This window comes from Lynx canadensis, chromosome C2, assembly GCF_007474595.2.
Source record: "Lynx canadensis isolate LIC74 chromosome C2, mLynCan4.pri.v2, whole genome shotgun sequence".
Taxonomy (NCBI): domain Eukaryota; kingdom Metazoa; phylum Chordata; class Mammalia; order Carnivora; family Felidae; genus Lynx; species Lynx canadensis.
This window is the reverse complement of record NC_044311.2, coordinates 43972666-43987278: the sequence shown is the minus strand read 5'-3', so window position 1 is coordinate 43987278 and position 14613 is coordinate 43972666. Positions and strand designations below refer to the sequence as shown.

At 37.5% G+C, this 14613-nt stretch overlaps 1 protein-coding gene across 3 annotated transcripts in view; it reads left to right on the top strand.

Annotated features, from left to right (window-relative positions):
• TM4SF18 (transmembrane 4 L six family member 18) overlaps positions 1-9519 on the top strand; it is a 30975-nt gene extending 21456 nt beyond the window's left edge. For all 3 annotated transcript variants that reach the window (XM_030330298.2, XM_030330300.1, XM_030330297.1), the window contains 3 exons: positions 3702-3844; positions 7875-8055; positions 8818-9519. In XM_030330298.2, the coding sequence (XP_030186158.1) occupies positions 3702-3844; positions 7875-8055; positions 8818-8832 (339 nt within the window). In that variant the 3' untranslated portion in view covers positions 8833-9519. The remainder of the gene's footprint in view (positions 1-3701; positions 3845-7874; positions 8056-8817) is intronic.
• Positions 9520-14613: the final 5094 nt, after the last annotated feature.

The following is a 14613-nucleotide window of genomic DNA, read 5'->3' as shown; positions in this document are numbered from 1 at the left end:
AAAATTAAAACTGACAGATTAACCAGAGAAAGGCATACACATTTTATTAAGATTTTACGTGTACATGGGAGCCTTCACAAGAGAATGAAGACCTGAAGAAGTCAGAGTAGCAAGTTTCTATGCCTTTTACATAAAGGAACAGCAGTGAATTTGTGAAGAATTGGTAGGGGCACCTGGGTGGCTCAGTCGGTTGGGCAACTGACTTCGGCTCAGGTCATGATCTCACGGTTTGTGGGTTTGAGCCCCGTGTCGGGCTCTGTGCTGACAGCTCAGAGCCTGGAGCCTGCTTCAGATTCTGTGTCTCCCTCTCTCTCTTCCTCCCCTGCTCGTTCTCTGTCTCTCTCTGTCTCTCAAAAATAAATAAATGTTTAAAAAAATTTTTTTTAAAGAATTGGCAAGAGTGGGGGGTTTGGGCTAGGGGTAGTAAGTGGTGAAGAAGTAACTTGGAAGATAAGGGTTAGTTTATCAAGGTTTGTTTATACAGGTTTCTTGGCCCCAAATTCCCTGTCTCTGCTGATAAGAATGTCTTCCTTCTTCCTGGTACAGAGAGGGTAATAAAACATGGCAGGTTTATGACCTGTTTCAGCGAAGAAGGGCAAAGAGGTTGGGAGCGGTCAGAGTGACCATCCTGCTTCCGCCATTTTCTTGAACTCCTTCAGTTTAAGGTATTCACTATGCTAAGGTGCCATGTTTTGGGGGTGATCTGAGCCCTGTTAACTTATTGCTTGCTCTTCATTCTTCTGTGGAGCCTCATTTTCTACCAAAATGCTGTAGGTTGTTATCCCTGGAAGCAACTGTCAGCTAAATCAAGGTACTTGGAATAATAGATAATATTTTAATTATATTTACACTTTTCAAATAATTTTTATATCCACTCTGTCCTTTAATTTTGAAACAGTCCTGTTACGGAGTTACTATAATCATCTATATCATTTACATTTTATAGAAGATGAAACTGTAACTCAGAGAGATTCTAATTCTGGATTTATTTTGAGGCTTATCTGGGTTGTGTAATGGTATGCACTCATTAGACTGTAACTTATATATGTACACACACATACGTATTATTCTATGGTTGCCAGTTTCCCCAAATGAAAAAGTTCTTCACTGATCTTTCCAGTGAATGTCTTAAGAGCACATTTGGTAAACAAGGAGCTCAATCTTTTGAGAACATCCTTCTTCCTTTTTGGAAGACTGCATCAGTGAATAGGTAAATTTTCTTTATAAAGTGTAACAAACAGTACTCTACTGTTAAAAAAAAGGGTAAGTGTGTTTATCGCATCCCATGATGGGGCAACATTCTATTAAAGTCAATATGAAAAATATAATTTGAAAGATATTTTAATCATATGTGAAGACATCAGTGAAATAATACCAAATAGGTAAAAAGCAGAATTGTTCTTTTCTTATGTTTTTAAAGTATATTTTTCTGATTTTCCATAATGAGCATGTATTAATGTTATTAATCAGTAAAATAATGCTAACTTACTTGAAATATATATGATTTGAGATTACTTTTGTTCCAAAAAAAATCACAGGGTTGTTTTGCTCAGTTTTCCTGGTTTCAGTTTTTGAGTTTATTGTTAACTAGCTTGGCTGTTCTACTCTCACCTGAAAGCAACATTTCTAAAACTAGATTAAATTGTCTCCCAAACCAAACTACCCTTCTTGGCATCCCTATTTCTGTCCTTTTTGTTCAAGTTCCAAACTCTGGAATTTTTTTTTTCAGTCCATCTCCAGCTACCTATTTCCATCCCAATGTCTTTTCTTTAGCTCATCTCTTTGTCACCTCAATTTAAAGTTGTCTCCACATGGAATCCTTATCTTGGGCTCTGTCCCTTCCAGCTAGCATGCTGTCACTGCCAGAGCCATCTTTCAAAATTATGTATTTGCTCACGTCACTTCCTTGCTCAAAAACCAAGTACATGGCTTGTTGGAAAAAGAGCTATTCTGGGTCTTTATCAATTCAAAATGAACTTGGTACATTTTGTTTCAGGAAGCAAGGAGGTTCTCAAGGAATGATAGGGGTATCTCAAAGGGTACAGGAATTGACTTAATAAGATGTTCCCACTTCCATACTTGGACCAAATGAGCATCTAAAAGAATAATAACAGTTATTAATTAAACACGTTGAATTAGAAAATCTGTGAGTCCACAATAATAGGAAGTTAAAAATGCAGAAGAAACGATAGAATTAGAGAAGCAGCACCCTGCAATCAATCACTGTGATAACTGGTAATCAGTGGATATGAGGATCATCAGTGGATGGTAAATCCATTAGTTGAAATGTCCTTAGGGAATAGCATATGACACAGTCTCAAAGTATTACTGCACAAATTACTAGTTGCAAGGTGGCATATGTTTATAGATCTGAAAAACATCACCTTAACCAAAAGATCAAAAGCATCACCAATTGTAGTGAGAGGCCCATAATGTATGCACATCCATTAGGTGTTCTTGACAAAATGTTGAACCTAAGTTTGGTTGTGAGGAAGCAATCAGAAAACCCCAGGTTGTGGGACATTCTATAAGGCAACTTGCTGGTATTCTTCAAAAACAGTTTAATATTCTAAAAAACTAAAAGGCAGCAAGACTAATGTAGATTAAAGGAAACTAAAGAGATGTAACCCTGTGTGAATTTTCATTGGGTCCTGTACAAAAAAGTAAAAAACAGTTGCAGAATAGTAGAATATCTTTATTTTGGGGAGATATGTACTGATGTGTTTAGGTGTGAGATATCACAATATCCACAACCTATTTTCAAGGGGTAAAGCAACAAAAATGTGTAAATAAATAAATATATGTGCATGTATATGTGCATATACATACAGAAAAAGGGAGAGCAAGCAAAAATGGTAACATATTCACAGAAGGTGAGTCTAGATAAAGAGTATACAGAGGTATATTGACTATGCATTCAGCCTTTTGGTAGATTAAAAAAAATTAATGAAATGCCACTGGATATAACAAGTTGCACTCATTTTGTAAGCAACTCAAGGGCTGAGTCATGTCCAATAACCTCATTTCCCCAGCATTAGCACCCCATGTCAATCTGGTCTTCATAAACTTCTCCCCTCTGATGCTTGATAGGACCCCTCTCTTAGGTCAGACCAGTCTACTTATGCTTACAACTCTGCTTGTACCCATCCACCTATGAATACTGCTCATTCTCTCTACTCAAATGAAAACGTTCTCCTCCTCATCAATACCATCCTCACCTGAACATAAATATGGTCACCTAGGCTGACACCTGCTGTTTCCCCCTCATATTTATATAAGTGAAGATATTCACATATCATCCTCACATGAGAAAAGCAATGGTCATAGCTTGATTCTTAGAGAACCCACGCTACCTAGAAAATAACGTCTTCAATAAAGAAATATAGGTTGATTGATCACACACCTTCACTGCATTAATGTACGATCATTATTTTGATATCGAAATTCCATAAGAAAGGAACAAATTTACTAAATTAACTAGTTTCCTCTGTGGAATGCTGAGCAAAAAGTCATTTTAAAAACTTATTTTAAACATTAGGTGCTTTTGAATTAAGTGTTTCCATTTTTATGTGGACATTTGGTACTACACAGTCTGCAGTAGGCATGGATGAGTAGGGGAAGGTACCTATCTGATCATTTATCCACAATATCTCCTTGTCTCATCCTATAGCATTAACCGTCTTCTTCTATGTTTAATTTAGACACTGCTGTCAATGATTTTTTCTTCCCTTGGAATTGCTTTCTCTGGATACTGCCTGGTCATATCTGCTCTGGGCCTTGTTCAGGGTCCATACTGCCGCACTCTTGATGGCTGGGAGTACGCCTTTGAAGGCACTGCTGGACGGTAAGGAATAATTCTCCAAATCAAGAGGCTCAGAAAACCAGAAACACCTGGCCTCATGCTCCTGCTCACTTTCCATGATAACTTTGGGGTTCCATGTGGGTACATTAGTGCAGAATTTTCCTATTAGTTTAATAACACACAGACCAATTTCTTCCTACACAGATCTCTGGTTAGATGCAGGGTTTTTTTTGCCAGTCTTTTAATGTCCTATGCATTCACTATTTTGAGGCTGATGTGGAGATATCCAAATGAAAGGTGTGTTTTTCCTATACTTCAGAACAAAGCTTTGTGGTTATTGTGGTCTGGCAACTGTTGGAGCCTGGGACTTGAGTGGTTCTAGCAACTCAATCTTGTTTTGTGGCCAATTTGGATGTGTGGTCCATTACAGATGGGAAGGGGCTTGGCTGGGAAAGAATCACAGTACCCATGGATGGTGTTACCATGCTATGCCATCAAGGACAACACAGAGATAGAACTGGGCAGGGTGAGCAGCAAAGTGCAATGAGATCCAGGGACATGACCAGGTGTAGGAGTTTATGGAGGAGCCAGGAGATTATCCAGCATGTATTGAAGAAGAGTCTAGGGCGGTAGCCTTACTTAGAGGGCTGGTGGTGCAGTCAGGTGTTGAGGAACCCAATCCTAGATCGAAGAACACCTCACACTGACATTGAGCCTACCAGCACCTGGTTTATTGACCTGCCAGCACCTGTAGAAACAGCTCTAGAGGAAGCAGGCCCCAGTCGAAGATATAGGAGAGGTTCATTGAATCTCTCCCTGTCTCATCGTGTGCTCAGAATTCTAATGGTATAAATTGAGGGAGTGTCAGTATCACTCCATAGGGAAGTTACAGTTTCTTCTCAACACCATATGACTGGGTCTATTGTTCAAGGCCCACATTCATTTGAAGGCTTACATGCTCACCTAGGCCTGCATTGCAAAGCTACTTCTGTGCCCATAGTCGCCTTCATTCATTCTGAAGCTTCTAGTGCCACGTGCTTGAGCAGAGCTCTCTTTCAGGTCAGGGGAACTAGAAAATAACTCTGAGCACTCTTGTGGGACACAAGGGGCTTAGGAAAGGGGACCTAATGTAGAAAGTCCCACTGGGTGCAAAAAATCACTTTTTGTGCCATCATCCCCTGAACTTTCCTCCACACCCAAACCAACGAAGACTTCCCTTTCAAAGCAAGAACCTCAGACTTCTCACATGCCTCTCCATTACTCTTTAAAGTTGCCCTTGATAGTCATATTCATCCAATCCCAACTATATACAAATATTTGGAGGTAAAACATCGGCAGCCATGAAGGGAAGTTAAGTCTCTGGTCTCCTAAAGAAATTTCTAAGGCTTGGCAAATTCTGGGTGAAACAAGTGTTAATGTTGAAATTCTACAAATCAGTTATTGATTTGCACATTTATGCAACAAATATTTATTGAGCACCTACTATGTTCAGGTCTTGAATTAGGTGCTAGAGAGTCAAAGATAAATTACATAGGTTTACTTCCCTCTAGGAGCTCAGACAGACCTTACCGAATAGAATGCTAAGATGGGAGCTTTTTTGTAGCAGACGGTCTTCAATGCTTATACATCTGGGTTCAAGTCTTCTATATGCTACTTACAAAATCTATGACTTAAACAAATACCCCTAAGCCTCTGTAAATGGGAGATCATGATCATTTCTATCTCATAGAACTCACAATTAAATGGAAGGAAAGCACAAATTAGATTTCATAAATGCTTAAGACATGCCAGCTTTTATTACTAACATCATTACCCTGTGTAATCTTTTATGCTACATGAGGTCTTCCACCTGCCCAGGTGGGGTGGGGTGGGGGGCAGTAGATACAGCCACTGACATGGTGACTGGTAAGGATCCTGAATCAGTTTCATTCAACAGGTATTTGTTGATCTTTGCCATGTACCAGGTACTGCTTTAGGTCTTAGACCTGGCTATTCAGGGGTGCATAAATCACAATGAGGCTCTCAGAGTACACAGTTTAGTGAGGGAATAGATATAGATACAGATAAGATAAAATTACAATATAATAAAGTAAAAGTTGTGATAGAGTCGTATATGGAGGTTGTGGAGGAAAGGACTATCAGAAAAAGTGTCTCTATTCCTTCCAGACCCTGCTAATGCACTTACGAGCCTGTGGTTTACACAAAGAATAAATAGCACCATAGTCTGGGAGAAAAATCAAAGCCCTGCAAATCACCTTGCTTAAAAGTGTTGGGTGATCTGTGCATAGCATATACTGGGAACAGTCTAGAGTAAGGATCTTGAAAGGATTAGCTTCCCTAGTGGCTGAGACTGAGTTAAGAGTATGAGGGTGTATGAAATGGGTCTAGGGTAATAGTAACAGAAAATTACATCTGTACCATGCTTTACAGGCTCCAAAGCATTTTTTACACACTTTTCAACAAATATTCATAATAACCCTAGGGTTAGATATATTAAGCTCATTGTCCAAATGAGCCTCTAGAGGTCAGAGAGGTAAAGTCTCTTGCTCAAGATCCTACAGATTCAGGAGTTCCATATTGAATACTCTTTGCCACTTGAGACCTAAGGGCCATTAGCAACATCAGGAAATTCTCAGAGTGCTTCTGAGTGTCCTGGAGCATAGAGAGTAGGAAATAAAGAGAGGAAACAGAGAACGAAAGAAATAGGAGAGAAATGGAGGGGGTAGAAGGAAAAACTAAGAGAAGAGAGAAGTCATGGTGGTAGTGTTCCTCAAAATGCAGAATTCATCTCTTTCTACCACAGATGCTAATGCTCAAGGCCACTTGTCCAGTACCCAGGTTGCCTTACTTGCTGTCTTAAGGAAAAGCATATTGCTGTTGACAAGACATTTATAAACAACTCTGCCATATAAATAGGTTCGATTATTTTTGTTTGGGGAATTTTCTGAGGAGGCCAGTTTTCCCCTTTGATTCAGTTGAACAGTGTCACCCTTAGGACAAGTGCTGATACCCATAGCATATCTGGAAGTGAGCATAAGTCAGCAGGGTAGATTCAGCATGGTTTTAAGATTATCTTCATAGTGGTTTAATTCTCACAATCTAGTGCAAAACTAAACTAATTGAACCTTTCAATCTTTTGCATTCCCACCTCAGAATCTAAATCTTAGCAGCAGTCAAGCAGCAATGTTCTAAAGTCACCCTGTGGACTCCAAACCAGGAACAGTAGTATCACTGGGAACTTGAAAAATCTTGGGGCGCCTGGATGGCTCAGTCAGTTAGGTGTCTGACTCTTGATTTCGGCTCAGGGCATGATTTCATGGTTTGTGAGATCGAATGCTTTGTTGGGCTCTGCTGGGACAGTGTGGAACTCTCTACTTCTCATTGCCCCTCCCCCACTCGCTGCCTTTCACACGTGCACGCTCTCTCTCAAAATAAATAAAAACCAATTAAAAAAAGAAAAAAGAAAAAAGAAAAAGAAATGAAAAATCTTAAGCCCCATCCAGACATTCCAAATCAGAAATTCTGGGGTGTATCTCTGTAACCTGCATTTTCAGAAGCCCTCCAGATAATCCTGATCTATGCTCAAGTTTGAAAACCAGTTTGAAAGGTCTTTGGGACAGGGTCTAGGAATTTATAGCAGCATTTACCTTTGCTATTTTGCCACATGTGTGATTTTTGTATCTAGCACAAGCTCAGCTTTGTCTCTGACAGCCCAGGCTAACTTCTGGACTTTTAGGGAAATGAACGATCTTCAACTTTCTTGGTATTGACACATGCTGCCTTTTGTTACTAGTGAACTTATCCATATGTGCTTGCCTTCTAACTGAACTAAAATGGTCTCTGAGGCAAGCATCATGTTTAAATAAGCATAGCCCAATGCTATGCATACTATATATTCTATATATATATATATATATATATATATATATATGAATGATTTTTTAAATGTATTAATTCACATTTAATAATATTATGTATTTTAATCATATATATTAATTTCCCAAACAGACCAAACATCTGTGGCCTTCTTGCTTGGACCAATCTTGCTGACCATATCCCTCCTCTCTGTCAGTTTCCTTACAGATTCCAGCATCTGGATTCAGTGCCTGGAACCTGCACATGTAGTGGAGTGGAATATCATTTTATTTTCCATTCTCATAGCACTCAGTGGGCTTCAGGTGATTGTTTGCCTCATCAGAGTAGTCACTCAGTTATCCAAGATACTGTGTGGAAACTATTCAGTCATCATCCAGGTAATAGATCATTAGTGGCACCTGTACGTCTTCCATTTTACCCCCACTGTCCAAGATTCAGTGACTCTTATTAAATGGTTTTTACACTCCCATCATTTTCTTTCCCTTCCTACTGCCCTCATCTTTACTCAAACTTTAATATTTCATTTTTTTTTATATTCCAATGTGTCTCTTGGCTTGCCTATATGAAATGAATCAATGGAATAGTTATAAAATCTGCACTCAGTGTTTAGTGGTGAAAACAGCAGAAGTGTTTTGCATGAGCAACATTTCAGTGTTCTGTGTAGAAATAACCCAAAGCACAGAGAAGTCTTACTGTTTATTGAGAATTTCCCTGTTCATAAGATAACTGAAGGCTCATAACATTATCCCATTGAAATAATTTCTCTTCTGAATGCTGCTACATTAACCTAATAACTATTCTTTATACTGAATCATTAGCAATTGATTTTAAAGGAGAGAAATCTGTTTTTATCCCTTCAAAACTGCTTCTGCTTTATCTACTAAAATATTGATGTTAATTTAGTTTGGTTGAAACTACTAAAACTACCCGGCAAGTCCCAAGTGAACAGAAATCATGAGTGAGTAATCTTGCGTCATATTTAAAAATAACGTACACCCTTCCTGGTAGTTTCAAATAGATATTTTCCAAATTCATCATGTTTTGAATATGAACTATAATTTTAAGTTGCTACCTGGATTATGGATCATTAATCAAGCCAAATTTACTACTTTACTCACTTTATTTTTCTTTTTTCATAGCCTGGAATTATTTGAATAAGGACAAGAATGTTTTCCATTATCAAGATATGCCATCTGTTTTTCTCATATCTACTGTATAGACTTAAGGGCAATATTCCAGTGATGATGTTTTCTCCATTTGGTGTTTGTTGTGCCTGCTTATGAAATTTATATTCCTCACTGAATGTGCCAACTATGCTACCTTTCCATTTAGAATATTTTTCTAAGCAATATGTGTCAGGATCTTCAGAAATGTTTATACCCTTTGGTCAAACAAATCCATTTCCAATAATCCATACTATGGAAATAAATAAGAATAGAAGATAAAACTTTATGCAAATATAAATAATACAACATTATTTAATATTCTGGAAAATTAGAAATATCCAACAGTCTAACTTTAGGGGAAGAATTAAATAAAGAGTAGTATATTCGTTGTAATATTATAAAGTCATTACAAAATATGTCACACAATCATTACAAATTACATTTTTAAGATTATGAATATGTTAATTTACAAAACAGATTATAAATTCATGTTTATAATATATGTATAACCACCTAAAGTAAACACCAAATAATCAAAATTTACAATAAAAACTAAATCTAGAAGGATTTTCAGAAAAATGTCAGCTGTCATTGACTTGGATCATAGGTGACCCTTCCTACTTTTCTATATTTTCCAAATTTTCTTTATTATGTTTTATCATTAAAATACATTTTTAAAACTCATATTTTTACTATTAAGATTTTTTGCTTTTTTCTGTTTAAAGATACTGCGTTTTTCATGTTTTCCTACCTTGAGTATCTACAATATATCATAAAGTAGTACTTAATGTTCAGTAAGGAAAGTAGTGAGGTAGAAAAGACAAAAAAAGTTTTATATAAGCCTATATAATCTTACTGAGCTGTTAGCCTAATTTTCTCATTCCTGATGATGAGTGTGGTGGGCTACAAGAGGTAGCCTTGAAATAAATGATCAGTTGAGGATATGCTCATTGGTTAAAGAAAGTGACCATTGATCAGTTGATACCTATATTATGGGCAGTTACCACTACTTGCATTTATAGAAAAAAAATTAAGTAAAACATTTAGAAACTTTCTACCTATACTTACCATGACTTCTTGGAGAACAGCAGCCATGTTTTATATTTCCCATCATCCATAGGACATAGCATAAAGTGGGCATAGTAGACACTCACTGTTGGATATTCATGTCAGGCCCTTCTGCCTTTCATCGTTGCTCTGCTGAACACCTGTCTCCAACATAGGCCCACCAGGCCATAACACTTCTGCCACTTGCCCATTGCTCTCCTCCATGAACACTGTCAACAATACTCTGTCAACACTTGCTCTGTGCCAAAGCTGGGCAGTAGCCTGGAGCAAAGGGGAAAATGCTTCTCTCTTTGGTGCCTGCTCTGCCTACATCCTCCTTTGAGGGCAGCCACCCTGTCCACAGCCTTTGCTGATGTAAGTAAGCCTCCTGAAAGCAAGCCATGTTGTATATCAGATGACCTCCATGCCCTGGACCCAGCAGAAGGAATTGGGATGGGCACCCAAGCCGTGGGCAGCCTGTTGTTACCGTACTAGCTTTGACTGAGCCACGAGTGAAACACTATCCAAATGAGATTGGTGGTCATTCTTGCTTGAGAATCTCAACTAGGAAGCCAAGAATGAAGCAACCCAGTCACTGCTTTCAGGAAAATAATTAAAGGATGAGAAAGGATGCCAAAATACTGAGAGTATCTGATTACTCCACCAAGCCCATAAACTTGTCATATCCAGCACGCTCTTTTCTTAGGTCTCCCAGTGACTCCTCAGTCCTCTTGTAAACAGACTTCTGGAAGGTCAACCCCACCAGTTTGTCAGACACGTTCAGACTGTCTCAGTCTTATTCAGATTCAATACAGCCTCATACCTTGAGTGGACCATGAGCAGACAGACGTCAGCTGAACGACTCCCCCACAGAACTGGAAACATTGTCTAAGAACAGGGGTGCAGCCAAATGCAGTACAGTGTATGTATTATTAAATTATTAACACAGCCATTCAAAATTTTGTTTTTATTTATTTTTTTAATGTTTTATTTATATTTGAGAGAGCACAAGCAGGGGAGGGGCAGAGAGAGGGGGACAGAGGATCTGAAGCAGGCTCTGCTCTGACAGCAATGAGGCGATGTGGGGCTTGAACTCACGAACTGTGAGATCTTGGCCTGAGACAAAGTCGGATGCTCAACCAACTGAGCCACCCAGGTGCCTCCCCCAATTTTGTTTTTAAAGAGCATTTGCTAATGACATACTTTCAAAGAAAAAAGCTGGATACAAATCTATGTGGGAAGTTTGAGCTCAAATTTTTAAATAACCATCTGATTACATGCAGACATGTATAAAATTTCAGATACAGACCAAAAAAGACAGGAACAATACCTAAATGTTAACAGTTAAGAATTATCCCCTAATGATGGGATTATGACTTATGTTTTTTTTTATTTGAAATTTTCATTTGAAAATGTATTTCTTAAATAATGAGAAAAAAAATCTCATTTGAAAAGAAAGTATCCTCTCATCCTATCTGTAAAATCTGTTTAAGGAGCTGAGAATAGAGAAACCCTAAACATGAAGGCATGTGTGTGATAGCCTTTTTTTTTTTTTTTTTTTTTTTTACTCTTTTCATTTTCTAATTCTCAGAGAGACTGACTATTGCTAGCTAATTTTAATTAGGAATGAATTCTGCTTTATACATTTATGCTTTTATATTTGCAATTTCTCTCTTATTTCCTTTGCTTCAATCTCAATGTAATTTTTCTAACTTCTTAAATTCAATGCCTAGCTTATCAATTTTCAATCTTTCTTTTTCTCTTCTTAAGCATCTAAGACTTCGTACTTTTTCTGTAAGTACCACTTTGGTTGCATCTTCCAAGTTTTGAAATGTTGTATTTTCATTACTTAGTTATAAATATTTTCTACTTTTCTTTATGATCTTTCCCTGTCTATGTGTTTTTAAATGTGCTTTTAAAATTTCCAATTATGTGAGTTTGGGCTTTTTTTTTTTTAATTGATTTCCATCTTAGTTATATCGTGATTATACAATGTGGTGTATATGATTCTGATACTTTGAACATTTTTAAAACATGTTTTATGGTTACTATTTGTAAATATTTTATTTACTTTTTTTAATTTTATTTTTTATTTTTTAAAATTTACATCCAAATTAGTTAGTGTATGGTGCAACAATGATTTCAGGAGTAGATTCCTTTATGTACTTTAAAAGTATATGTTTATCCAAATATTGGGTTCAAGATTCAATAGTGTCCATTAGGAGAAGTTGTTAATTTTGTCGTTCAGATCCTTGGTTTCTTTTCGGCTGTTTGCTTGATCTATAGTATCTATGAAGATTAAATGGGTGTATGTATGTATACTAATTTGTATAATCTTATTTACATATTATATATAATATAAATATAGAATCTATTTATTATATATTATTTATCATATAATATTATAATTAATTATATATTAATACATTAGTATATTATAATTATATATTATATTATATATTTATTATATTATTATATATTATTATGTTATATATTATTAATATATTATCTATATATTATATTATATTATTATATATAATAATTATATTATATATTATTATATAGATATATAATAAGTAAATATATAAATACACACACATCTCAGAAAACAGTGTTTGGCACATGGATACAATTTATAAGTAGTCTATAACGTAGTGGCTTAAAAAATTTTTTTTAATGTTTATTCATTTTTGAGAGACAGAGTGTGAGTGGGGCAAGGGGCAGACGGAGATAGGGAGACACAGAATCTGAAGCAGCCTCCAGGCTCCAAGCTGTCAGCACAGAGACCAGCACTGGGCTCAAACTCACGAACTGAGAGATCATGACCTGAGCCAAAGTCAGACGCTTAACCAACTGAGCCAACCAGGCGCCACTATAATGTAGTGGTTTAAAGATGTACTCTGGAGTCAGAATGCTCAGATTCAAATCTGGGCTCTGCCTTATTAGCTGTGTGATCCTGGTCAGGTTTATTTAAGGCATTTGTGCCTCTGTTTCTGAATTTGTAAAGTAGGAATAAGAACAGAGTTGTGTACATTTTGAGTTGGTACATATAAAGCTCTTAGAACCAGGGTGACTCAGAACACAGTGTAGTTGGAGCAGATTTGCAATGGCTAGGACCTGGAAATACCACAGATACAACAGAATGGGAAGGGAGTGAAGAAAGGTCCTAAGGTTCTAGGGAGAGAATAGGGTCAGAAGTCTGGGGAGGGAAAGGTAAAGTAGGCAAAGGTAAGAGGCAGGCATTGCTAGGCTAGACAAAGTGCAAGAGAGGCGAGCACTTCATTTTGTCGTTTTGATGCATGTTTGGAGAGTATAAACATAATAGCCATCAGAATCTGATTCCTAAAACCCTAATCTCTGGTGTATATACTTCCATCCCACTGAAAAGGTACAAGTAGGGGGTGTCTGGGTGGCTCAGTAGGTTAAACATCTACTCTTTATCTCAGCTCAGGTCTTTATTTCAGCTCAAGTCTTGATCTCAGGGTTGTGAGTTCAAGCCCCAAGTTGGGTTCCATGCTGGGCATAAAGCCTACTTAAAAAAAAAAGCTACAAGGAAAGGGTACAATTATGAAAACTACAACTATTTATATTTAGAATGACTGCTGCTAGTTCTGCTTCCTGCTTTGTGAGATGAAGCTGGGAATTAGGGACAAGATTCCAGTCCCAGAGGAACTGGGATACCTGTAGGAAACCAAGGTAAGAAGTCAAGGTTGAGTGTGTGTAATTGGGCAGATAGGGCAGGACACACAAACCTGGCTACTAAAATCCTTTTACTAGATGTGGTGCCTGGCTACCCTGGCCAGAGCCAGCCTATGTCTGACCCAAGGAACAAAACCAGTTCAAATCAAATGTTTTTTTATGCATTAATATGAAACCACACACATGCACACACACACACACACACACACACACACACACACACAGAATCTGATTTCACTCCTGCCTGAAATCACACTAAATTTATAATAAAGGTTTTTTTAAAGACATAAACCAACAAATATTCAGAGATTAGGGGAGACAACAGCAATAAAATTACAGAAGCTACAAAGCATACTGATAAAACATAACTGACAAAACCAACTTAAAAAAATATGAAAATCCCAAGCTTTAGGAGTAGGGGTGGTAAGCTGACAGCCAGCATAATTTACATGTCAGAATCTTCAAAAGACTCCCAGATGGATAGCACCAGATACATCTGGAACTGAGAGTAAAGGAGGACCAACGAGAAGGATTGGTTGAGTCCCTGTATCCCTCTCTATGTCACTGGAAAAGGGCAGACACTTGAAAGTTTATCCTCTGGAAAGGGTAAAATAGAGGGTCTCTGAGTTCACCAAAGAGATGGATATTACACCCAAACTAGAGAGATTAAGTGACTGTTACATCCTGAATGAGGGATACTGAGACACACCTGCCCCAAAGCCCTTTTAATCCACTCAGATCTCAGAGTAACTATTAGCCAGAACTTTCCCTTCCAAGTTGGAGCCTCTTGTAGGGAGTCTGGCCAGTGCAAGAGGGAAAACTTAGATACTAACTGTGGTAGGCTGAATAATAACCCCCCAGAGTGTCCATGTCCTAATCCCAGGGGACTGTGAATATGTTACCCAGAAATGGACTTTGCAGATGTCATTAAATTAAGGATTTTAAAAAGGGGAGATTATCCTGGATTACCCAGGTAAACTCAACATAATCACAAAGGTCATTGTAAGAGGGAGACAAGTATCA